Here is a 26100-nt window from a genome sequence, read left to right on the forward strand (position 1 = left end):
TGTTGCTGCTGACGATCTGCGTTTTCTGCTTGTCGCACTTTGCGTCGATTATTTCAAAGCCTGTACAGCATCTGTCCTTTTGCCACTTCGCGTCTCTGCCGCTCGCGTTGTGAAAGGAGGTGGAGGGCTGAATCCATGCTAAGGAGAAGCGGTTGGATCATCTGCTGGCTTTCTGCTGCTGCTGCTGGCAAATTGCGTGTTCTGCTTGTTGCTTGTTGTTGTTTTAAGAGCTGGGAGCACATGATGTCTGTCTGCCAAAAGCATTCTAACAACTGCGTGGTTAGATGTCTGTGAACTTGTTTAAAATGTTGCCTCACTGCCTTGTCTCGCGTGATGTTAAAATGTCTCTCACGGGATGTCAAATTGTCTTTGCGTGACATTAAAGTGTCTCTTGCCAGATGTCAAATTGTCTTCCGAGAAGATCACATCTCGTCTCCCTAGTCTCCCTCCCAGGATTTTTTTTATAATCTCTCTATTACTTATCTCTCTATAAGTAATACTTTTAATCTTTATATAAAATACGCTACCATGGCTGTTCGTTTGCCTGTCTAGGATATTAAATCACCTGTAGCTCGCAATCCATTTGACCTATTGACCAAAACTTTGGTACACATATACTACGTGACGTCTACTATCCGCTTTTGGGGTTATGATTGGCCTCCAAAGTTATTCCTTTTTTAATTTTTAATTTTATTCTATTGTAGAATGAACTCTCAGCAGTGACCAGCAGGGTAGCCGTGCGGCCCATGTTTACAGGTGCCGTTCTCATCTCTACCACCTTTGCCGGCACTTCCTCTACCTCTTTATATCTTAAATCATTCTTGGGGCAGATTGAAGACTGAAGTGCCAGCTTAAGTGAGAAATTAAAGAAATGAAAGTAATTGCAACACAAAACGGACTTAATCAGTTTTAATGTGAAAAGATGCCGACAGAAAAAGAGAAGAGGTGGGCCGCTAGGGTGGAGAAAAGAAGAGCTGCTCAGGAAGCAGGAAGCACATCAAGCTCTGAGCAAACAAATGCTAAACGTACTGAGAAAGAGAATGAAAACTAGGAATGCTTAAGTCAAGTGTATTCACTGCACGTTATCATGCAGTGCGCTGTTAGTGGTAAATAATAATTAATGAATGGCTACTAACCATTCTCTATTATGTTTCTCTTATCTGTGCTCTGCTGTGGCAATTGGTGCCACTGCTCTACTTCCAAGCTGTTTTCTTGCTGTCACAAATCACTCCTGACACTCTTCTCCACCCATTCCACCCTGCCTTGCACTCTCTATTTCACCTCTCTTCCACAATCCCCATTACTCTGTAGTGTTGATCCCAAGTATTTAAACTCATCCACTTTCGCCAACTCTACTCCTTGCATCCTCACCATTCCACTGACCTCCCTCTCATTTACACACATGCATTCTGTTTTGTTCCTAGTGACCTTCATTCCTCTCCTCTCTAGAGCATATCTCCACCTCTTCAGGGTCTCCTCAACCTGCTCCCTACTATCACTACAGATCACAATGTCATCAGCAAACATCACAGTCCACGGGGACTCCTGTGTAATCTCGTCTGTCAACCTGTCCATCACCATTGCAAATAAGAAAGGGCTCAGAGCAGATCCCTGATGTAATCCCACCTCCAACTTGAATGCATCCGTCACTCCTACCGCAGACCTCACCACTGTCACGTTTCCCTCGTACATATCCTGTACAACTCTTACATACTTCTTTGCCACTCCCGACTTCCTCATACAATACCACAACTCCTCTCGAGGCACCCTGTCATATGCTTTCTCCAGGTCCACAAAGACACAATGCAACTCCTTCTGGCCATCTCTATACTTCTCCATCAACACCCTCAGAGCAAGCATTGCATCTTTGGTGCTCTTTCTTGGCATGAAACCATACTGCTGCTCACTAATCATCTCCTCACTTCTTAACCTTGCTTCCACTACTCTTTCCCATAACTTCATGCTGTGGCTCATTAATTTTATTCTCCTGTAGTTACTATAGCCCTGCACATCTCCATTATTCTTAAATATCGGCATCAATACACTTCTTCTCCACTCCGCAGGCACCCTCTCACTTTTCAAGAATCCATTAAACAATCTGGTTAAAAACTCCACTGGCATCTCTCCTAAACACCTCCATGCTTCCACAGGTATGTCTTCTGGACCAATGGCTTTTCCATTTTTCATCCTCTTCATAGCTGTACTTATTTCCTCCTTGCTAATCCGTTGCACTTCCTGATTCACTATCTCCACTTCATCCAACCTCTTCTCTCTCTCGTTCTCTTCATTCATCAGCCTTTCAAAGTACACTTTCCATCTGCTCAACACACTCTCCTCGCTTGTGAGTATGTTTCCATCTTTACCCTTTATTACCCTAACCTGCTGCACATCTTTCCCAGCTCGGTGCCTCTGTCTTGTCAATCTGTACAGGTCCTTTTCTCCCTCCTTAGTGTCCAACCTCTCATACAGCTCATCATACGCCTTTTCTTTAGCCTTCTCCACCTCTCTCTTCACCTTGCACCTTATCTCCTTGTACTCTTATCTACTTTCTGCATCTCTCTGACTATCCCACTTCTTCTTTGCAGTCCTCTTCCTCTGTATACTCTCCTGTACTTCCCTATTCCACCACCAGGTTTCCTTTTCCTCTTTCCTCTGTCCAGATGTCATGCTACGCACCCTTCTTGCTGTCACCCTTACTACATCTGCTGTAGTTGCCAAACTGTCTGGTAACTCTTCACTGCATCCTAGTGCCTGTCTCATCTTCTTCCTAAACTCAACCTTGCAGTCTTCCTTTTTCAAATTCCACCATTTGATTCTTGGCTCTGCCCTCACTCTTTTCCTCTTCTTGATCTCCAATGTCATCCTACAGACCACTATCCTATGCTGCTTAACTACACTTTCCCCTGCCACCACTTTGCAGTCTTCAATCTTCTTCAGATTGACTCTTCTGCATAGGATGTAATCTACCTGTGTGCATCTTCCTCCACTCTTGTACGTAACCCTGTGTTCCTCCCTCTTCTTAAAATACGTATTCACCACAGCCATGTGCTTTTGGCAAGATTCACTATCCTCTGACCTTCTTCCTCACCTTGACACCATAACTACCCATCACCACCTCATCTCCTCTGTTCCCTTCACCAACATGTCCATTGAAATCTGCTCCAATCACCACTTTCTGTCCCTTGGGTACACTGTTCATCACTCCACAAATCTTCTTTCTTAACCATTGCACACCTAAACTTGGGGGCATATGCACTAACAACATTCATCATCACACCTCCAATTCCAGCTTCATAATAATTACTTTGTCTGACACTCGTTTAACCTCCAGAACACTCTTGACATTCTGTTCCTTCAGAATAACCCCTACCCCATTTCTCCTCCTATCCACACCATGATAGAACAATTTGAATCCATCTCCGATCCACCTGGCCTTACTCCCATTCCATTTAGTCTCATGCACGCACAATATATCAACCTTCCTTCTCTCCATCATATCTGCTAACTCTGTCCCCTTACCAGTCATACTGCAACATTCAAAGTTCCTACCCTCAGTTCCACTCTCTTTACCTTCATCCTCTCCTCCTGCCTCCGGACACGTCTCACCCCTCTTCTTCTCTTTCTTCGGCCAACAGTAGCCCAATTTCTGCCAGCACCCTGTTGACTAACAGTACTGGTGGCAGTCGTTGTTAACCTGGGGCTCGACCGATCCGGTATGGAAATTTGTATTGTCTGCATATTGATTTGGCAAAATTTTACACCAGATGCCCTTCCTGACATAACCCTCCCTATTTATCCGGGCTTGGAACCGCCACGAAGAAACACACTGGTTTGTGCATCCCCTGTTATTCACTTAAATATATTTAAGGTATGATGGCTGGCTTTTAAACTTTTATTCCACTATGAATAAAATATTACATTTAGTTATTTAATCTGTGAAACACATGAATAAGTAAGCATAGTGCTTTAATATATCTATTAAACACATACAGTTCCTGCCTTGTGCTAAATTTTATTTAAGGTTTTGACACCCTTCAACCACAAACTGGATTAAGCAGTTATGGGTGGATGCTCTGCTTTCTATTTGATCTCAACTTGCACACACAGATAATCCAAAATTCACCTCCTTGTGAAGTATAAATCCTATCAGCTGGACTTTATATATTGGAGACTCATTCACCTGCTGGCTCCTCTAATTGAAAGTGAGGCTCCACAGACCATCCTGTATTTTAAAAGGAAAACAAATTCTTTATGATTGGTTAAAAACTTATTCCATTGATGGCAATAGCAGCTATACAACCAGAAATATAAATAGGTTGTTCTTGAAAATTATGGTAAAATACGAGATGGCAAAACAAAAAATTTTCACATTACATAGCAACATTACAAAGTAACACAACACAAATTGGAATTTTTAAAAATTTCAGTTCCCTTTGGAATGTAATGCACATATGTTAGTCAGCTTCTTTAAGTATTTAATTATTACATGTAGGAAATAAGAATGTTAGATTTGAATACACAATAAGAGTTTTAAACTTTAATGTACACTTTAAAGACCTAGGAGTCATAGTGGACTATCTACATCCAGACAGTGTACAGAAGCAAATAAGAAGGCTAATAATGTTATGATTTGCACTTTGAGTTTTTTTTTTATAAATTAGTTCTCAACCTTAGAAAATTTTCATGAGCATGTGGATTTTTGCAGAGGTTTTGTATCAAGAAAAACCTTGCAGCACTTTTTATTTTTCCCAAGTATTTTGTTTCTGGTTAAGTTATTTTATTTTTCTAATTTATGCTTAAATATGTAGTGATGTCATTTTTGTTTTGCTGTGATTGGCGCTGTTATAAGAGCAGATTGCTAAGACGCAATGATTTGTTGTTAGGAGGCATTCCTTGCCGGGTTGTGGGTCATCGGCACCTTCAAAGAGATAATATTTCAGCTGCAGGTGTGTAACTAAATACTATCCAAGACTGTAGATAAATTATTTAAAACAAATATAGTTTGTGTTTTCTTCCTTAGCAGTGCCTTTTGGTTTAGACATGTGCATACTTACCTTAATTATGTTTTGGTTTAGCGAATAGGGTTGGCAGTATTTTTGTTGTTAAAGGGTTCCATGGTTTTGACTTGTCTATTACTGAATCACATTTCCATCTCCTGGGGCCTGATGTATAAAACTTGATTACACTCAGAAATGTGCACAAGTCATTTATTATTAAAAACATTATTAAAACATTAAAAAAAATCCAACGCAGACTTTTTTGGCATTGGTATTTTAGCAACTCCAGGTGGCAGAAGAATGAAGTTAACAGAAAATCTAATTTCATTATGTGTGAGTCACATTCTGATATACATCCATCCATTTTTTCTAAACCTGCAACGGAACAGGGATTGTGTGATGGCCTCTGTAACGATGGTTCCAGTTTAGCATACAACTCCAAGAGGATGGCTCTAGATTATCTAAATCAACTTACAAGTCACTCACTATTAAGAAAAAGGACACAAATACCATTAATGGAATTTAAATGACAGAAAACATTGTGTTTTAAGTTTGTTCACATATTTTAATTGTGGCAAAATAAACACGTTCTTATCTTAGGAAGTTAGGAAAGGTACACATAGTGTGACATTCAAGTACGACTTCTTTTATTTCCTTTGTCAAAGAGACAGATCCCACATTTTTGCAACAGGGATATGCTTGACATGTGATGGGGACTTGCTCAGACCGCCACGCCATTGTTTGTGCATTCATGTATAAGCCACATTCATGCATACTACTGCTTCATTCACTGATTGCTGACTGCTGAGAATCTGTTCGCCAACAGCAGCACCTTTCAGGCAGGTAAATGTAGAAAATATTGTAGATAACATATACAGGTTGAAATAACTGCTGTCACGCTAAATCGGCAACAGTGAACTAACCTTTAATTTAAACAGTTTTTTTTTTAAGGACTGAATACATGCAGGTGGGAGTTACTTTGGACAGAACAGATTATGGTATTAGTTGATCCATCCATCCTCTAAACCCGCTTATTTAGGGCAGGGGGCAGCTGAAGCCTATCCTAGCAAGTAATGGGCTCAGGCAGAAACAATTATTGGACAGGGTGCCAGGCCATAGAAGGGTGATCACGAACACACACACACATACTTTAGGAGATGGTTTAGCATTGCCAGTTCACCTAATCTGCATGTCTTTGGACTGTGGGAGGAAATTACAACAAAGTCCCTGAGACTCGTTACTTTTAGGTAGCAGCACTAACAATGTGACACTGTGTGGTGTATTAGTTGTTTGATTTATTTACATTAACCATAGCCTCTAAAAATTTAGGAAAAAATATCCTTTATTTGAATCTTATTTAAGTAACATCTGTTTGGGAGGACAGGTCCCTCGGTCACTGATTAAACTTTACCAAAAGTCAGTAACGCCTCAAATTTACATTCACTGGAGTTTCATCTGTGTTTTCCCATGGTGTGAAATTAAAGCCAAACCAAATGAACAACTTCTTTAACAGGTTTTACCACACTAACCCACTCTCACCTCGGAGTACTGCATCCTCCAACCATCCTTCTGCTGATACCAGCATAGGAGAGACATCCCCACCCACAATTACAGCAGCCCATGTGAGCAGAGAGCTGAGGAGTAGATGGAGTATCGCCATGACTGCTGAAGGCCTGTGTGCTGGAGCTGTGGAGTCCTCTACAGCGCATCTTCAACGTGAGCCTGGAACAGAGGAGAGTCCCAAGGCTTTGGAAAACATCTTGTATCACCCCAGTCCCAAAGGTAACACGTCCTAGTGAGCTGAATGACTTCCGGCCTGTCACTCTGACATCACATGTGATGAAGACCATGGAGCGGCTGCTGCTTCACCACCTGAGGCCACAGGTCCGTCGCGCCCTCGACCCTCTGCAGTTCGCATACCAGGAGAAGGTGGAAGCGAAGGATGCCATCATCTATATGCTACACCAATCCCTCTCCCACTTGGACGGAGGCAGTGGTGCTTTAAGAATTATGTTTTTGGACTTCTCTAGCGCCTTCAACACCATCCAACCTTTGCTCCTTAGGGACAAGCTGACAGAGATGGGAGTAGAGTCATACATGGTGGCATGGATTGTGGACTATCTTACAGACAGACCTCAGTATGTGCGTCTCGGGAACTGCAGGTCTGACATTGTGGTCAGCAACACAGGAGCGCCGCTGGGGACTGTACTTTCTCTGGTCCTGTTCAGCCTATATACATCAGACTTCCAATACAACTCGGAGTCCTGCCACGTGCAAAAGTTCGCTGACGACACTGCTATTGTGGGCTGCATCAGGAGTGGGCAGAAGGAGTATAGGAACCTAATCAAGGACTTTGTTAAATGGTGCGACTCAAACCACTTACACCTGAACAACAGCAAAACCAAGGAGCTGGTGGTGGATTTTAGGAGGCCCAGGCCCCTCATGGACCCCGTGATCATCAGAGGTGACTGTGTGCAGAGGGTGCAGACCTATAAATACCTGGGAGTGCCTGGATGATAAATTGGACTGGACTGCCAATACTGATGCTCTGTGCAAGAGAAGACAGAGCCGACTATACTTTCTTAGAAGGTTGGCGTCCTTCAACATCTGCAATAAGATGCTGCAGATGTTCTACCAGACGGTTGTGGCGAGCGCCCACTTCTAGCATAAAGAAGAAGGATGCCTCACACCTGGACAAACTTGTGAGGAAGGCAGGCTCTATTGTAGGCACAGAGCTGGACAGTTTAACATCTGTGGCAGAGCAACGGGCACTGAGCAGGCTCCTGTCAATCATGGAGAATCCATTGCATTCACTGAACAGGATCATCTCCAGGCAGAGGAGCAGCTTCGGTGACAGACTTTTGTCACTGTCCTGCTCCACTGACAGACTGAGGAGATCGTTCCACCCCCACACTATGCGACTCTTCAGTTCCAACCGGAGGGTAAATGTTAACATTATACAAAGTTATTGTCTGTTTTTACCTGCATTTTTATTACTCTTCAATTTAATATTGTTTGTAGTATCAGTATGCTGCTGCTAGAGTATGTGAATTTCCACTTGGGATTAATAAAGTATCTATCTATCTATCTATCTATCTATCTATCTATCTATCTATCTATCTATCTATCTATCTATCTATCTATCTATCTATCTATCTAAAGACGTCACTCAGGAACATGGCCAAATTTATATGGTTTATACTGTTAACATGGGAGGTGAAGGGAAGTGACTAAACGCATGTGCACAAGTGCATAGTTTAAAGTTAATTTGAGATTTATAAAGGAACTTGGTGTGGCATGCATTGTATATAGGGTTTTATAAGCGGTGTATATAGGGTTTTATAAATTTTTTTGTTTGATGGATTCTTGCTGTTTCTTTAAAATAAATTATTCTGCAAGAAAGCAGAGACACAGATGGAAATTTGTTCAGTGCAGATTTTGTACAAATATCTTACAAAAATAAAGCTGCTGGAATGCCCAGTCAATCACCCGACTTGAATCCAATTGAAAATCTATGGAAAGAAATAAAGCTCAGATCTCACAGAGGAGGCCCCTAGAACCTTCAAGATTTGAAGACAGTTTGTTTGGAAGAATAGGCCAAATCATACCTGAGCAATACATGCGACTAGTTTCTCCATTCAGGAGGCATCTTGAAGCTGTCATTACCAACAAAGGCTTTTCTACTAATTATTAAATAAATTTCAGCAAGCATGTTCAATACTTATTCTCCGTGTCATTCAACTTTATTACAAATAACTTAATTTACGGACGTATTTGTCTTGATTTCTTTGTATGTGTGGATTACTTGGGTTGTTACCGACATCAGGTGAAAATTTCATGCCAATAGCCTTATTTTCCCAGCTGTATATGGCCTGCTTATTCAAAAACAGGAACGTAATGAACAGCCTAATGAAGAGCTTACTTCATCTAAGTAGCCTTACGGAGCTGAACTTTGACACCTGTTCAATAACTGGCTACTACGTAAACAAAGAAATAATAATAAGGATAAAACCACGGAACTGGACACAAGAATCATCTACAAAGAAAAGCCTAAATGACAATGGGAGTCCAAATCAGCAGTAATGAGGTTGTTCTTTTCACAGCTGCAGAGTTCTTGACTTCTTGCTTTGTGATCTCACCCTTTTAATCTCAATGCCACCCATCACTAACGGTGCCAGCACCTGTGTGCTCCGAGAAGCACCTGAATGCATGCATAGAGCAATAGGCTCTAAGGAAAGAATTACAAAGTGAAGCTCTGCAAATGTGGAATAGCTTTATGAGTGGCTAATTATAAAAGTGCTGAAGGGTAAAAAAAAGATAAGCCTAGCAAGGCAAAACTACCTCAAACAGCTATTGCACCTGACAAAGACAGAAAAAAGACTGAAAGCATAACTTTTTAATATAAAAATGAAAATATGCCAAAGGTTGTAAAGTACTTTTAGTGAAAGCGGAAGCTAAAGCTGAAAACGAGACCTGTTTTTAATTTACAGTAGGCTTTCACTGATTTAGAAATATGGTAAAAACTACAGGCATTAAATTAGTTAACAGTATGTATAATAAATTAAGTACTGTCTTTATTCTCCTGAGAAAAGAAAAAATCTCAAGAGAAGCCAATATATCCAAAAATATCTGTATCCCACATTTCAGAATAACATGAAATGCTTAAAAGCACACCAACTAACAAATACAGTATGTCATTTAACACTCTGTTACCAATATGGCTTAAACACACTACTGTAGTATTGGAAATATATATAATTGTATCTTGATTTCTACATGTTTATTCTTCTGTATACATTTATACCAACAAATACTTTTCAAAATACAAGTGCAGATTTCATTTCTAAGTTTAAGTTGAAGCAAACATTTGATGTTATGTTAACTCAATTTTGTATTCCATTCCATTCATGGTTATACTGTACCAACATGGATCAATGGCTGTAAGACGGAGAAAGTTTAAGCACTTTTCAGAGAAAAAAGTTTCAATTTATTAAAATACTGACACAATCCATCCATTTTCCAACCCGCTGAATCTGAACACAGGGTCACAGGGGTCTGCTGAAGCCAATCCCAGCCAACACAGAGCACATGGCAGGAACCAATCCCGGACAGGGTGCCAACCCACCGCAGACACTGACACAATGTACAATGGAATTAAATAAACTGGAATAGAAATGTAATGTCACAATTACTCCTAAGCCATTACCAGCTGTGTTTGGTATACTCCCAGACGGGCTTAAAGAGAATAAGGACAAATTAATTGTAATAGCCTGTACCACACTACCAGCACTTATCTTGCGCAACTGGAAGAATCCTAACCCACTTTTTATAAGTGGGCTGGATAAATGGGTAACTGATGTTCTGTACTATTTGAAACTGGAAAAAAATCAAATTCTCTAATCTTTTCTTTGCTTTTTAAAAATACGGCAAGCTTTAATTAATAAAATAAGTATTAGAATAAGCATTCATATCAGAGGGAAGAACACTTCCCTAACTATTTTTGCGTTTGCTCTTGGCTCTCTTCTCCTTCTCCCTGGTGGGGGTTGAATTCTGTTTTGTCAGGTTTGGTCTTTTTTTTTGTTCCTGCTTTCTTTTTTTACTTTATGTTTCTTTTTCTTTCTAGTTTGACTATGAAGTAATTTGCTGTATAAGTTCCATTTGATTGCATGCATTGTTATTTCCTTGAAATAAAACTAACAAATAATAAAAAAAAGAAATATACATCATGTTCATGTTTATCACATTATCTGGATTTATTGCTATTTAGTCCTTTTAACATTAAGTAGATTCTAGAGATATGGTCGTGTAAAAAAACCCGGGTTGATATTAAAGCATGTTAACTGCAAATGAGGAGACCGACACTAACACTCCCTTCACCAAGCATCCACTCTCTATGTGTGCTCAACCACCCACAAAGTTCAGCAGTAACATGCACAGCCAAGTGTATGAATTCATCAACAATTAAAGCCATTAAACAAACTGTTTAGGGAAGAAAATCAATTCTAAAGTGACATTTTCCTAATGCTATACCAATAGGCAACAGCAACCACACAACATATATGCAAAATATCCAGAATGTTGTGGAATAATTTGTCTTTATGATACAGTGAATTACCGCTTGACATGTTTCATAAGTAGGGGTACAATACAAGTTTACAGTATGTCAATAAACTAATCTTACTCAAAGTTAAATTGTCTGCTTTTACATGCATTTTTATTACTATTTAATTTCATATTGTTTTTTGTATCAGTATACTGCTGCTGGATTATGTGAATTTCCCCTTGGTGATTAATAAAGTATCTATCTATCTATCTATCTATCTATCTATCTATCTATCTATCTATCTATCTATCTATCTATCTATCTATCTATCTATCTATCTATCTATCTATCTAAACTAGTACTTATATTTGCACAGCACCCATGTACACTTGGTACTTTCATTTGTAGAATGTGCAGCAAATCCACTCAATCTGTTTTTCATATCTCCTTTTTCTTTCTCAGGATCACAAGGATTTGCTTACTAGGAAGCAAGAAACTATAACTGACAGGAAAAGGGAAAAAGCTGAAACCAACCCTGGACATATGTCAGTCTGCCAGAGAATACATACACACACATACCTGTGCTTGAGCATAACAGGATAATTTAAGTCAACAATCACACTGAATGTATGTATTCTGAAATAAAATCAGACTCAATGAAGGAAACCTTTACAATTTATCTGAACACAAACTCTGAGTGTTCAGAGGTACACTGGTCCTTCTGTTATGACCAATGATTGGGTCCTTTTAGCGAGGATGTCAAGACTAAATCAGACTTTCTTTTATGGAACAACATGCCATTAAATTGATATCAAAACACTCAGCAATACAAATCAAAGAAACAGGATTACAAGCATTTACGCCCTTAAAAATTACAAATGTATGCCCTTAAACATGGTAGTACTCTGGTCATTGTGTGGCTGCTGTGACTGTGATCAAGTGTTTCAGTTACCGAGTTCTGAATAAGAGAAAGTTTTAGTTAGGTAATGCACTCTGCTGCAGACCTTTCTTAATAAAATCTTCTGAGCAGAAATAATCAGCCGAACATTTTGTACTATAGATAGTGCTATTATACTATCATACTTAACAAGTATACACATGGTGTCTTATAACCTCAGCAAGACCATGCAGTGGCCAATATTAGAATTTATTGACCATTTCTTATAATACACAGTATTACAGTGTGTGCAGCATGCTGATGTTTCAAAGTCATTAAATTGGAGGTAAGAATTTTAAAACAAGAATACAGTAGATCTAAGAATGCTATTTAACAAATCATTTAAGGCAGAAGAAAGAAACAAGAAAGCACTAGCACGACAACTACAGTACATTCTGATTATGCTTTTTTAAGATCGTTTACTGAAGAAGAAAATAGGGCACATGATTTTAAAAAATGACATTAAATTTGTATAAACAACAGGTAAGGTTTCATGTATATGCAAGTCAATTTGCCTTTAAATTTAAATTTAATGAAACTGTTAATTCCTATAATGGAAAACTGGCCCAATAGTGCCTACAAATGTTAAATGTGTTCATATTAATAAAACCAATCAACAATAAAGTATGTTGGGAGAAAACTTTACCGGCCTACCCATCTTGCCCCTCTTCCCTGGAATGCCAGCGATGCCCTAAATAAGAAAATGAAAATATAAAAAAAATTAGTACCTTTATCATAAGTATTTTTCTTATGTACGTATTAAATATTATGAGTATCACTGGACAGTAGTGACCTGGCACATCCTAGCTGCTTTGTGGCAGACATTATATAGTCCAGCAGAATGTAAACATGTCAAAATCCAATCCCAGTGAATCCAATATTACCAGTCTCAATTTGTCCTGCTATCTACATTCATTTTGTCAGTAGCTCTTATGCTTGAAAAGAGGTAGTGTGGTAAGAGTTTAATATTTCTTCCCCTGACCATGACAACAAAAATTCATTAATTATTATAATAATAATTTTCCAAAACCATTTATTTAATCTTGGGGACGGAGAGTTTGAGGGCTAAAATTTTGCAAACTATCAGGTTCCAGGCCAGGACAAAATGCCAGTCTACCATAGTTCACTTTCACTTGTACACCTGCATTCCATTTGCCATTACAAATCTATCTAATATTTATACCTGTAGTATGTGGGAGAGATCCAGAAAACCCAGAGCAAGCCCAGGGGGACATGAGGAGAAATTGCAAGGTCCTAGACTTGTAAAATAGTGCTCCCCTCTGCAGCTTGTTTCATGGACTTTCTAAATGGTAGATCTCAGCATATACTGGGAGCATCACTTTTTCTGCCTTGATCCTCAACAGAGACACCCCTCCTGTGCTTGTTCATTTATGTCTAAGTAGCCAGATGTAGCTTCAACTCTATTAATAAATTTAACGATAACATCGCCATCATAGGTCTGATCACAAACAACGATCAGGCTTACTGTAAAGTTATTTACCTTAGACACTGTGATATCAAGATACCAATCTCTCCCTAAACGTCAGCAAAACCAAACAGCTAGACATTGAAATTCTTGGAGCCAGCATCACTGATGACATAATGTGAGCACAACACATGGTGGCCTCAAATATTACAGCTCTCTTTCAGTTTAGGACATCTATAGGTCACATAGCACTTTATCAAAGACATCACCATGGTGATCAGTCACCTTTCTCTCCCATCCATTTATACAAACAATACAGTACCAATACATTAGCACCCATATCACTAGCTTCAGAGACAAATTTAACCTCAGGTAATAAGCAAACTCAGTAGATCATATGGCTACTTTACATCTCTTTACCACTTGATACAAACTAGCACTCATTGACTCACTTCATATATGACATCTGAAGTCTCTGTTTCATTGTTTTTTTATGCAATCACTTTATAAACAATCTTAAAGTAAAGGCAATATACAATACAGTGGTGTTGCAGACAGAGCTGGAGTTTCTCAGATTATATGCACTAGAGCTCAATCTAACAGGGGTGGCTTTTCTTTTAAGTATACATCTCTACCCATACTTGTGTTTTATTGGCAATACTCAGTTAATATTGGTATGAGTCTGAATATGTGTACAGTATGTGTGCCCCTCCACATAACAGACTAGCCCCGATTCTGAAGATAATTCTTGGCTTGTGAAGGATTGGGACTTAGAAGTTAAGAATGAAAAACAAAGCACATACTGTGGCTATTTTAATTCTAGGGGTTATGTGCAGAAAAAGGAAAACAATTTTTATTTTAACAGAAACATAATCACCTACTAAATGGCCGCAATAAAGTCCTGCAATCCTATAAAAATACACTACACTTACTTAACACATAAATAGTTTCACCGTACTGACTGAATATGTGGTTCATAAGATCAGCTATATACTGTAGTTTCTAGGCATTATATCATGATCCTACCTTGGCAACAAAAGCTATTCTGGTGAAAGAGACTAAAATAATCATTAGTTTGCTCTCTCCAGCATAAGTGTTTTAGTCCATTTAGGCCATTACTTTATAGAATCATCTTCTTACAACAAAAGTGCAAAAGGTAATACACTCATCCACTCACTGTAGCTTAAATACTTTTAAACATAGTTAATGTAGTGACTTACTCGTTCTCCGTCAGGTCCAGGCAATCCAAACAGACCTGGAATACCTATGAAACCCTGCAAAGAAAAGAAAATTAATAGAGTCAGAGAAGTATGTATACATTAGCTGACATTACAAGTTCTTTTGTCTTGGGCTGTTATAGGTTGCTGAATCGTGCAGAAGATGACTCCATGATGATCTTAGCCTTGAGGCAAGTGTATATGCCCATGGACTGCATGGTGCTGGGTTCCACGATGTAGTCCAAGGGCACATACCCTCACACCAGGGATCAAAGGGTAGATGAATCTCATTGAAGATGATGAAGAATAAAATTGTTAAAACATGCCGGAAATCCAACCTCTTTACACCTGTAACTAAAAACAAACTACTTACAGCAGATACATTAAGCACATGCACATTTGACTCCATGTGTTAGCCAGTTGCAACAAAGAAATCCAGTATATTTCAACAACACACAGCTGAAACATAGATTTATTGAAAATACTTTGAATTTTTTTTTACAGTGGACAAAATGGTAGTGCCTTATTGGTCAGCCTTACTGCTGCTTATTAAATTCAGTTTCCTTGCTTCAAATCACATGCATGGTTGTCATCTATGCAGAGTTAACACATTCTCTTTATTTCTGCATGCATTTTCCTTTGGTCACTCCTGTTTTGTAGAAAAGTGGTTAGGTTCTTGGCCAGAGCGGGAGTAGATTCAGTTGTCATTGTCCATGTTGGAACAAATGACATATACAGTATAAGGCAAGTCTGTCAGTTTTGCGATCCAAAAGCTGAGGGGCAGAACTGGCAAAGCAGTCTTCTCTGAAGTACTGCCTGTGCCACGCGCCATTCCAGGTAAGACTTAAGAGATTTGAAGACTTAACGTGTGGCTCAAATCTTGGTGCAGGGTAGAAGGGTATAGGTTTATGGGGCAATGGGACTCCTTTTTTAAAAGATGGGACCTATTCCACCGTGAAGGGTTACATCTGAACTGGAGGAGCACCAATGTATTGGGGAGGTGTATGTTTAGGCTAGTCGAGGATTGTTTAAACTAGGGAATGGCGGGGTAGGGAGTTTAGAACAGGCCAGGTTTAGATTTAGACATGAAGGAGAAATAAAAATGTGCTGTAATGTAAATTCTAAGCAAACATTTAAATTTAGAAGGAGTAACAAATTATAAATAGCTTGCCTTAATGCTAGAAGTATCAAAAATAAAGTAAGTGAGTTGGAGTTGTATGTAGCAGAGCATAATTATGATATTATAGCAATAACGGACACCTGGCTAAATAACAAAGATGGGGATGAGTGTAACATAGAGGGATATACATTTTTAGGAAGGATAGACAGAACAGAAAATGAGGTGGGGTTGCTGTTTATGCCAAACAGAATTTAAATGTAAGTCCTCTTCAGTTGGATAATGAGCCCCATCTTAGTGAGGACATGTGGCTTTGCCGAGAAAATATTATTTTAGGAGTGTGTTATAGACCACCCAATTCAGACAGTAATTTCAACATGCATGTTTTTAGTTATATCAAAAATGCAAGTTTACAGGGAGGTGTTATAGTCATGGAGGACTTTTATTATCCAAATATTAACTGGGATAACCTTGCAGGTGGAGGAGCACAAGTTTTTAGAGGTAATCAGTGACTGTTTTTTTAACAAAGTATATTAAAGTTTGTCTGGATTTAGTGTTTTGTAATAATCAAGACAGAATTTAGGGTGTTGAGGTGATTGAACCACTAGGGTCAAGTGAACATAATGTAATACAATTCTCAGTATTTTGTAAGAGTGCATATGCAAAGACTAAAATTGTTAAGTTGAACTTTGGTAGGGCAAAGGAGGATAGACTGGAATAAGCTTTTAAGTGTGGAGACAGTCGAGGAGCAGTGGAACAAGTTTAAAAATGTTTTACATGTAATGCAGGACAGACACATACCTACAATGGGAATTAATAGGAAACTTAAAAACTCCACAGTGGATTAATAAAGATTTAAAAAAGAAGTTGCAAAGGAAAAAAAACTGCTTATAAGGCATATAAGACTAATGACTGCAAAGTGAATCGTAGAGCATATGAGAACATGAGGGCAACCATTAAGAAGGATACCAGGGAGGCTAAAAGACAGTTGGAGAGGAATATAGCAGATAAGGTGAAAGAAGACTCTAAGATTCTTTCAGTATTTTAGTAGTAAAAGAACATTAAGGAGGAGGTCAAGTGCATCAGAAATAGTAAAGGAGAATTAAAAGATACAGACAGTGAAATAGCAGATGCCCTAAACTTACATTTTTCTGAGGTGTTTACAAGTGAGCAAGTGGATAACCTCCCAGAGGTAAACAGGACTACTAAGGAGGTACTGAGGGATTTGGAAATTGTAGAGGGAGAAGTGCTGCTCAGATTAAATAAGATGAAATCAAACAAATCACCAGGACCAGATAATATTTACCCTCAAGTTCTTAAGGAGGCTAGTGAGTACATATATAAACCCTTTAGGAAGTCACTGTGCAGTGGAGAGATTCCAAAGGACTGGAAAATAGCAAATATCATCCCATTATATAAAAAGGGAAACAGGGCAGATCCAAGCAACTATAGGCCAGTAAGCTTAACGTGCATCACAGGAAAATTAATGGAAGGAATTATTAAGGATAAGATTGAGCAACACATGACAAGGACAGGAGTTATTCTGAACAGTAAGGATGGGTTCAGAAGATGGAGGTCATGTTTTACAAACATGCTGGAATTCTATGAGAAGGCAACAAAAGGATATGATCAAAGTGGAGCTTATGATATTATTTATATTGACTTTCAGAAAGCATTTGATAAGGTGTCACATGAGAAGTTGGGCATCAAACTAAAAGAAGTGGGAGTTCAGGGTGATGTTTTTAGATGGATATAGAATCAGCTCAGCCACACAAAGCAGTGGGTGATGGTACGAGGAACCTCATCAGAACTGGCCGATGTTAAGAGTGGTGTTCCACAGGGGTCAGTGCTAGGGCCGCTGCTATTTTTAATATATATAAATGATTTAGATAGGAATATAAGTAACAAGCTGGTTAAGTTTGCAGATGATACTAAGATAGGTGGATTAGCAGATAATTTGGAATCAATTATATCATTACAGAAGGACTTGGATAGCATACAGGCTTGGGCAGATTTGTGGCAGATGAAAATTTAATGTCAGTAAATGTAAAGTATTACACATAGGAAGTAAAAATGTTAGGCTTGAATACACAATGGGTGGTTGGAAAATCAAGAGTACACCTTAGGAGAAGGATTTAGGAGTCATAGTGGACTCTAAGCTATTGACTTCCTGACAGTGTTCAGAAGCCACTAAGAAGGCAAACAAAATCTTAGATTAAATAGCTTGATGTTTGGAGTACAAGCCCAAGGATGTTATGCTCAACCTTTATAATGCACTGGTGAGGTCTCATCCGGAATACTGCGTATAGGTTTGGTGTTCAGGCTACAAAAGGACATAGCAGCACTAGAAAAGGTCCAGAAAAGAGCGACTAGGCTGATTCCAGGGCTACAGGGGTTGAATTATGAAAAGAAATTAAAAGAGCTGAGCCTTTACAGTTTAAGCAAAATAAGATTAAGAGATGACATGATTGAAATGTTTAAAATTATCAAGGGAATTAGTACAGTGGATCAAGACTGTTATTTTAAAATGAGTTCATCAAGAACATGTGGACAGTTGGAAACCTGTTAAGGGTAAATTTCGCACAAACGTTAGGAAGTTTTTCATTACACAAAGAATGATAGACACTTTGAATAAGCTACCAAGTAGTGTGGTAGACAGTAAGACTTTAGGGACTTTCAAAACTCGACTTAATTTTTTTTGGAAGAAATAAGTGGATAGGACTGGCGAGCTTTGTTGGGTTGAAAGGCCTGTCCTCGTCTACATTGTTCTAATGTTCTAAAGACAGGAAACACCAGGGGCCTCATGTACAGTATAAATGGTGCGTACGCACAAAAATGTTTCCACGTTCAAATTGCGATGTATAAAACCTAAACTTGGCATAAAGCCATGCACATTTCCATGGTAGCTCATACCCTGGTATACGCAAGTTCTGTGCCTGGTTTTGCAGACTGGCAGCACCCAGCATCAAAACAGTGCTACTGTTCCAGTGTGGTTTCCCTTTCTTTTTTAGATCTACATCCCTGACGCAGCTTTATAAATACACTGAAATTAACCGCATATTGCTTATTAGCTAAAAGCATCTGATTGTAATTAACCTGAAACAATATAATGGTCCACAGAATGGTCAAACTATTCTAAATACTATAGCTGCTTTAGCATTGTTACTCTCACTGCACCTTCTTCTTCTTCTTTCAGCTCCTCCCGTTAGGAGTTGCCGCAACAGATCATCTTTTTCCATATTACTCTCACTGCACCACTCAGAGTATTTATATCACTGTATGTGAGTAGGGAATCACAGCTGTACAGCAGCTGATCAGAAAGAGAATTATCAGTATACAGCATCAAGCATACGCTGCCTCAGCCATGCTGTCTATTGAACTGCTCTCACATGGCAAATGCTTCAGAGCCTTTCCTGTACAGACCTCGCGGTTCAGAAACAGTTTCATCCCTAGAACTATAAACGCACTCAATCAGTCCATCAAGTGCTCCTTGTAGAACTGTTTGTACTTATAAGTACAATTACCTCACTGTAAACTTGCGATACAGTTATAATATTGCACAACCTGCAGCACTTTATAAAGCGCGTATTTACATATAATGACAATATCATTTTTAAGATGAAATGCAGCAATATGTTTATTATATTATACAGATAAAACTAACTTCATTTAAATAATCTATATTGTTAGTGATTAAACATGTGAGGACACGGTGCTGCAGTGCTAGCGAGGAGCTTGTGCTCCGTTCACAGATTGTTCCTGCCTCGCGTTGTATTCTTGCTGGTGCTGGCGCGACACTGGAAGGATAGATGGATAGAATAATTAAACATGTACTACGAAAATATTTCAATGTTCCTTAAAAGTTTTGAAGAATTACCATTCTAAGCTTACAGATGGCTTAACGTCTATTACAGAGCTGATTGTGTGGAGATTGGTTACTTGGAGAAAGAAAAGGAAGGACAGGAATTGGAGGTTAGTACGTTTGAAAGAGACTGTACTGCTGCAATAAATTATTTCATCGAAGGTCGCAGACGGCGCAGCAAGCATCTTGCGTGAGACATGAACAATCACTGCGCCACCGTGTTCCAATGTTTAATAACATGCTTTAACTCCTTTCATCATGTAAATGATATCAAGTGTACATCTCAGTATTTTAATTATTCAGAGAGCTGTAATATCACGAATGTAATGGATTCTGTGTTCTGTCGGTGAAAGAGAAAGCCTGTTTAAGAAGCACATAGTGATTCACACACAGAGCACATAGAAGATCAAATACAAAACAAAGCATTTAACGTGCTACTTTAGTTATGATGGGATTTGAGAAACTAGTAAATTAAACAATTTTAAGATGAAGTTTATGATGTTCTACTTTAATGACAAAATAAACTATGTGATTAAAGTGGAAATTTCTAAATAAAAGTTGACATTTCGTGCTTTTTTCCCCACTGTGCGCCTATTTTTTTTCTCTGTACCCTAATAAGCTTTCATATGACCCTAGCAAGGACCTTACATGGCACCAAGAGCAGTGTTATTCCCCAGTAGTTGCCGCAATCCAAGCGATCACCCTTCCCTTTCCAGATAGGGATGACAAATCCCATTTTCCAGTCAGTTGGGATGACACCCGTCTCCCAAATGGAAGCAAAGATTGCTTGGAATGCCAGGAAGTCGTGAATTTCCCCTTGGGATTAATAAAGTATCTATCTATCTATCTATCTATCTATCTATCTATCTATCTATCTATCTATCTATCTATCTATCTATCTATCTATCTATCTATCTATCTATCTATCTATCAGACGAGTGCTTGGGAAAAACACATGAAAATAAGACTACAGGTCTGAGTGCAACAGTGAAGGTTTCTCATTGTTTCATAATGGTGTGTTTTATTTTCCAAGAATGATGCTGGGGGTGAACATGTCCTTATAGCTCAAAGCTAATTGTGCAGAGCTGTGTGACTGGCAAAAGGCAGTCAGGGATAAACTCAACAATAGCTTGATGCAGATCAAGGAAAACTCCCAAATAAAACCAAAAGATTGGAAAGAGAGCCCCACTGTCAATATAAGAGCACCTAAAATTCAAGTCCGGGAATAAAAGGGAATGCAAATGTGCAGAATGCCAATAAAGCATAAAAAAAGCTAGGGCACCTGCCAAAGAAAAGACTAAATCGAAGCCTGAATGAAATGTTCTTCCAGTATGTTAGAGGGTAAACAGTCCAGCAGTGTCGTGATTATTAATGATTTAGCCAGGAGTTTCCTCACCTTATACATTTTGGGGGGTGTTTAATCAGTTTTGAAGGTTGGTTGATATTTTGTCTTTATTTGAAAGTGACCATTATTTATTTTGCGTGATCCTGCAACACCATTTTGTTTCCTTTTGGAGACGCTATTTTGAGTGATTTTATTTAATGATTTCTAAGAAGTTGTATCCATCACTGCTGTAACAGCCGGTAACCAGCCACAATCTCACAACTGGATTCTGTTGGCCTTCGGATTCAGCCTTCACAGCATAAGCTAAAGGAGTAACTCCCTTATCTCTCAGTGCAAGGAAAAGCTGTAAGCAGAGAGCTTCCTGTTTATGCCCGCTGGGCTCTCTTTCTGTCTCACCCAGCGCCATGTCTACTATGCAGCTAGCTCCGTACTGACACCACACTGGAGTGACTTCCTCATCCAAGTGTTATGGATTGCTAAAAGAATAGAACAAAGGTTGTTTATGTTCTTCTTTAAGCTCTTGCTTCTTGAATTCCCTTCTATATTTCTTTTGACTTTGACTTTGCAAATTAAATATTATATGGGGGAGTGTTTTATATATGCTCTCTATTACATGAGTTGAGAAAAAATAGAATCAGAAGCATTAACAGATTCTGTTGGAATACAAAAGCTGTAGCCAGGTAATTAAAGGCAAAAGTGGGCGAAAAAGAATGAGCTTGGCAAAAATGTGTCATTATATTTCAGTGCACAATACCCGGTGATCCAAGAATAAATCAAATCTTTTAAAAATGTATTACTCGGTAAATAGGTATCATACGAACATCATACTGTATGACTATTGTATGCACCAAATTGTAGGGTCGCTTTTAGTTTTATGGCTCTTGAGGCACTTTTCAATCGTCAATGGCAAAAGGTCTGAGATGAATTAGACTATAGGATTTATTTGTGCTCTGTCACATGAGAAATACATTTTGAGGATGCTTAAGACTAAAAAACCCTGAGAACAGTAAATGTTCATATGCTACTTTGTTACTGAGCAGTAAGATTTTGAATGTGTTAGTTCTGTTTGAATCACCCTTTAGTTTCAACTACATAGCATTTCCAATGATAAATTACAAAACAATGTGGCTGCATTATGTCAATTTTTTGCTTTTTGTACCCCCACCCTCAAAGTACTTTCCTTTGACTGCTTAAATAATGTGAGTAAAATATTATGCAAAATGAACATTTTAAAAGGGCTTGATCATGCAGATTAATAAATAGCAGCTGTGCTGTCTCCAAATAAATTCAGTCTGGTTTTCTTAGCTGTATCTGTATGCCTGCTGAAATCTATGTGCCACACATAAGTACAACGCGATTGTTAACTTTACCCACATTAAGTTGTCATCACAATCTATTACAATTTTATTACCTAGTAAAAAGGACTGCTTTGCACAAAACAAAAAGGGCATTTTTGGGTGATCAGTTGTAAGAGCAACCTTAAATAATATTAGAATATCCTCTTCCCAAACTAGCTTTGCTTCTTTATTTTAACAAATATATACTGTAAGTATAAGTAAACCAGTGGCAGCTCAGTTACATTGGTGGAAATACCATTGTTGGGGTAAATTTTTATATTGAGAGACTATGCTTACAGTAAAGAGCAGATTGAGTTACCCCTCCATTTGCTGGTGAACAGTTTTGTGTTTTTGACAATGTAGTTTGAGGTAGCAAACAGAGCCATCACAGTAGGGCATAGTTTTAGCTTGTGTAATTATGATTTATTATTTAATAACTTGTTTGATTAATGCAGCATTTTTGCTGCTCCAGGCTGATTATCAAGCTGCAAAGAACAGACTGAAATGGATTTTGGTCATAAGCAATAGATGGTTCACTTTCACCAGTCTTCTTGCCCACCGCATGCACAGCACGTTTGGAGTTTGGAAGTGTACTCATCTGAAATTAGAAGGCTATTTGAGGAGACTTTCCTTAACTATGGAGAAACTGCATGAAAGGCAACAAAATTTACCGCTGGTTTTGACCCACCATGACAGTAAAGTTGCAATGACTTAGGTGAAACTGAAATGGAGGAGGCACTAGTCACCGAAAGTTGGTATAATAATTGTAGAGAGTCACTCAAAGTGAACTATTCAATCTGTTATGCTGATTTAGTGACCATGACTGGAGGAGCAGAGGCTGGTGTTCACTCAGTGTCTGACAATGGGGCACTCTATAAAGCTGTAGATAGACCGACTGAAGAAATGAGAGATGTGAAGATGGAGCTAAGATATCTGTTGTGGAAAATAAGAAAATGGGAGCTAGTCTGCATCCCAGATGTGTAGAAGAATTGCATGATTCTGATATAACATCTGGAACAGGAAGAGGGAGGACCGACAGTCAGTCACACAATCACGAGATCATAGTGAATTTTACTCACCATGGTTCTCGGGGCAATGTGGCTCAAGCCCCAGCCAAAGCAAAAACTTTGAAGAGAAGCCGCAAGAGAGAGGTGTGTGTTTTTCCTCACCAAGTGGGATGAAGCAGTATAGGTTATTGGAAAAGAACGTATAGATGATGTTATGACCCAAACATAGGCTGTGGCACCTATGGACCTACAAACTAATAATATGAACAATGGTGACTGGGAAATACCAACATCATGCATGAGGGGAGAGATTGGGGGTGGTGGGCAGAAAAAACAGTATTAGTGGACTCAGGATCAAGTACTCCATGTCTCTCATTAGTATTGATTTTCATAAAGTACTTTAGAAAAGTCTTAGACCAACAAAGAAAATTATTTTTAAAAATAGTTATCTAAGTGTTTATTTACTTTATAAATTGTTATAACTTTATAATTAATAAAAATAAACACTGATGCAATAAAAGTAACAACAATTTACTGTGTTTACCAACAATCTTACTGATATCTTGTAAGATTATTAGAGCTTGGTTCCCAAACCTTTCATTATGACACCTCAGCCACACTTGTACTGTATTTGTAAATTTTCATAATCAAGTATGATAAGCCAATCCAGGTGCAGTTTAACAAATAAATGGGCCTATTGGATTGTAACCTCAAATACTATGGTGTCTTGTGGAGTTTAGAAATGTACAAGCTAACACATATAGTTAGTTAACAATAGCAAAACGAGCTGGATTTTCAAGATGTAGTATGCAAGCTGTCTAAAGGAATTTCAAGAAATTGAGTAAGAATAAGAAAACAGAAAACACAGGAAAGACACAAAAACAGTTTTCATCTAACAAACAGTACTTGAAAGTGACTTCCTTAAGGAAAAGAAGGAACTCTAGTGAACTGCTTTCTCAGCATCTGACATCAGGGTACACGCTTTGACCATTTAAAAAGTTATTATAAATTGTCTTTTAGGCAGACCTACAGAGATTATTCCTGTTGACAAGCAACAAGCGGATGAGACTGCAGTACACAAAAGAACATAACGCATAGCACAACAGTGAGTTGCAGGAAAACGTTACGCAGTTAAGAGAAAAATTTAAAGTTTATAGTTTTATAAGGGGCACCACTGCCTCAGAATAAGAGAAGGCATTGAGTACATTATTGTCTGTGAATAGACTTCTTTGAAGCACAGTGGCAGCTCTGACATGGAGCTATGGCAAATCCTGTAAGAGGCGCGGAAGAATTTGCTACAGGAATACTTAAAAAATATTAGCAGTGTACTAAAGTGAATTACCCCAGCTTTGCATTATAAGGAAGAAAAAACTGAGGCAACTGTCTTGTTTTAAAACATAAGACATTGTTTTATTTTTTATTGGATCAGTGTTTGTATTTATTATAATAATAATAACTAGCCGACGCCGTAGCATACGGCGGTGTAAGAATAGGAACGGAAAACGGTGAGAAAGAAATACTTCTTGAAAGACGCAGTTGTGAATAGGTGTTTTGCTGGAGATGACAAATAATGAATCGAAAGATCTAACCCTAGAAAAACCCATGGAGAACTTACCATCGCTGAAGACTGGCTATTGTAGATTAACGCAAATCTTTCCAAACGTAATGCAAGGTGGGATGTTAGGGTCGTGTTTGAAGTAAATGACAATGGTAGCATGGAGAATCTCGGAAAGAGCTTGAATTTCAGCTTCACCACCATAAACTCCAGATGTTGCCATGTATTGACAGTACTCACGACTTGTTGTGATAACTCGACTTGTGTTGGAAAGAACAACAGGAAGAATGTCTCCAAATCTGTCCCAATGTGATGCAACGAAATCTACTGCCCTATGTCATAGTGAGAGTGCATTGCCTTTGTCAACCGTTTGTGTCAAGAAATAACCCACTAATAGGAACAGGCAGTTGCCGGATCCTGGAATAGAGATGACGTTGTACAAAAACCTGTTGACAGAGAAGATACTGTCATTCATTTTATCATTTTATAACAAAGGCTTAGGAAACAACCGTCGCAGTATGATGAAAATAGCAAGGAGCGAAACCAATGCCAATGGTCGAGAGAGTACCTTCCTGTAGTAGGCTACGGAAAAGACTCCTAGGCGCACACATGGCCAAAGTGAAAGGTCACGCGGTCAGGTTAGATATAGGGTGGGGACACCAATGGGGTCACGAGAGAGAAGCGGGGAACACGGTAGTCCGAAGGAGGAATAGGAATCGAAAAAAGCGGTATTGGGGTATATGGGAGGCAGCGGGCAGTGTGGGGAAGGGTTTGGAAGAGGAGGAATAGGAATCGAGAAATGCTGTGTGGGCTGCGTGTGGGGGGGACTGATTTTGAAGAGGAAGCAGGACGAACCAGAAGAGAAATATATATAAGAGATAATAATTCTTTGCATTTATATAGCGCTCTTCTCACTTCTCAAATGTTATGTAGTGTTTTCAATAGCAAATACGCACTTAACAAAACAGATATTTAGCTATTAAAATAATCTTCTTAGGGGACCTAATACTTTTACAAAGAGCTATTACTCAAGTAGCTCTACTCGGACGAGTTATCCTCTTAAAGAATCATGCCCATTTAAACTTTAACTTTGCCAGACTACAATTGTGAGAGGTCAGTATTACCCTCTTGAGTGGCAAAGGCCTGGTAGAGATCCTATATACTATAATGTGTCTGATGCCACTGCTATTACTCTTTTTCCTCTTTATTGTTGCAGTGTCAATTAATGTGTGGCCCCAAGCCTGGCCAATTGATTAT

General features: G+C 38.7%; 1 protein-coding gene across 3 annotated transcripts in view; it reads right to left on the minus strand.

Moving 5' to 3' along the window:
• Positions 1 to 26100, minus strand: part of LOC120535177 (collagen alpha-1(XXVII) chain B-like) — a 391818-nt gene that overhangs the window by 203965 nt on the left and 161753 nt on the right. For all 3 annotated transcript variants that reach the window (XM_039762832.1, XM_039762833.1, XM_039762834.1), the window contains exons 11-12: positions 14624 to 14677; positions 12624 to 12668 (exon numbers count right to left, since the gene is read on the minus strand). In XM_039762832.1, coding sequence (XP_039618766.1) covers positions 12624 to 12668; positions 14624 to 14677 — 99 coding nt within the window. The remainder of the gene's footprint in view (positions 1 to 12623; positions 12669 to 14623; positions 14678 to 26100) is intronic.

Source organism: Polypterus senegalus, chromosome 9 (genome assembly GCF_016835505.1).
Source record: "Polypterus senegalus isolate Bchr_013 chromosome 9, ASM1683550v1, whole genome shotgun sequence".
Classification (NCBI taxonomy): domain Eukaryota; kingdom Metazoa; phylum Chordata; class Cladistia; order Polypteriformes; family Polypteridae; genus Polypterus; species Polypterus senegalus.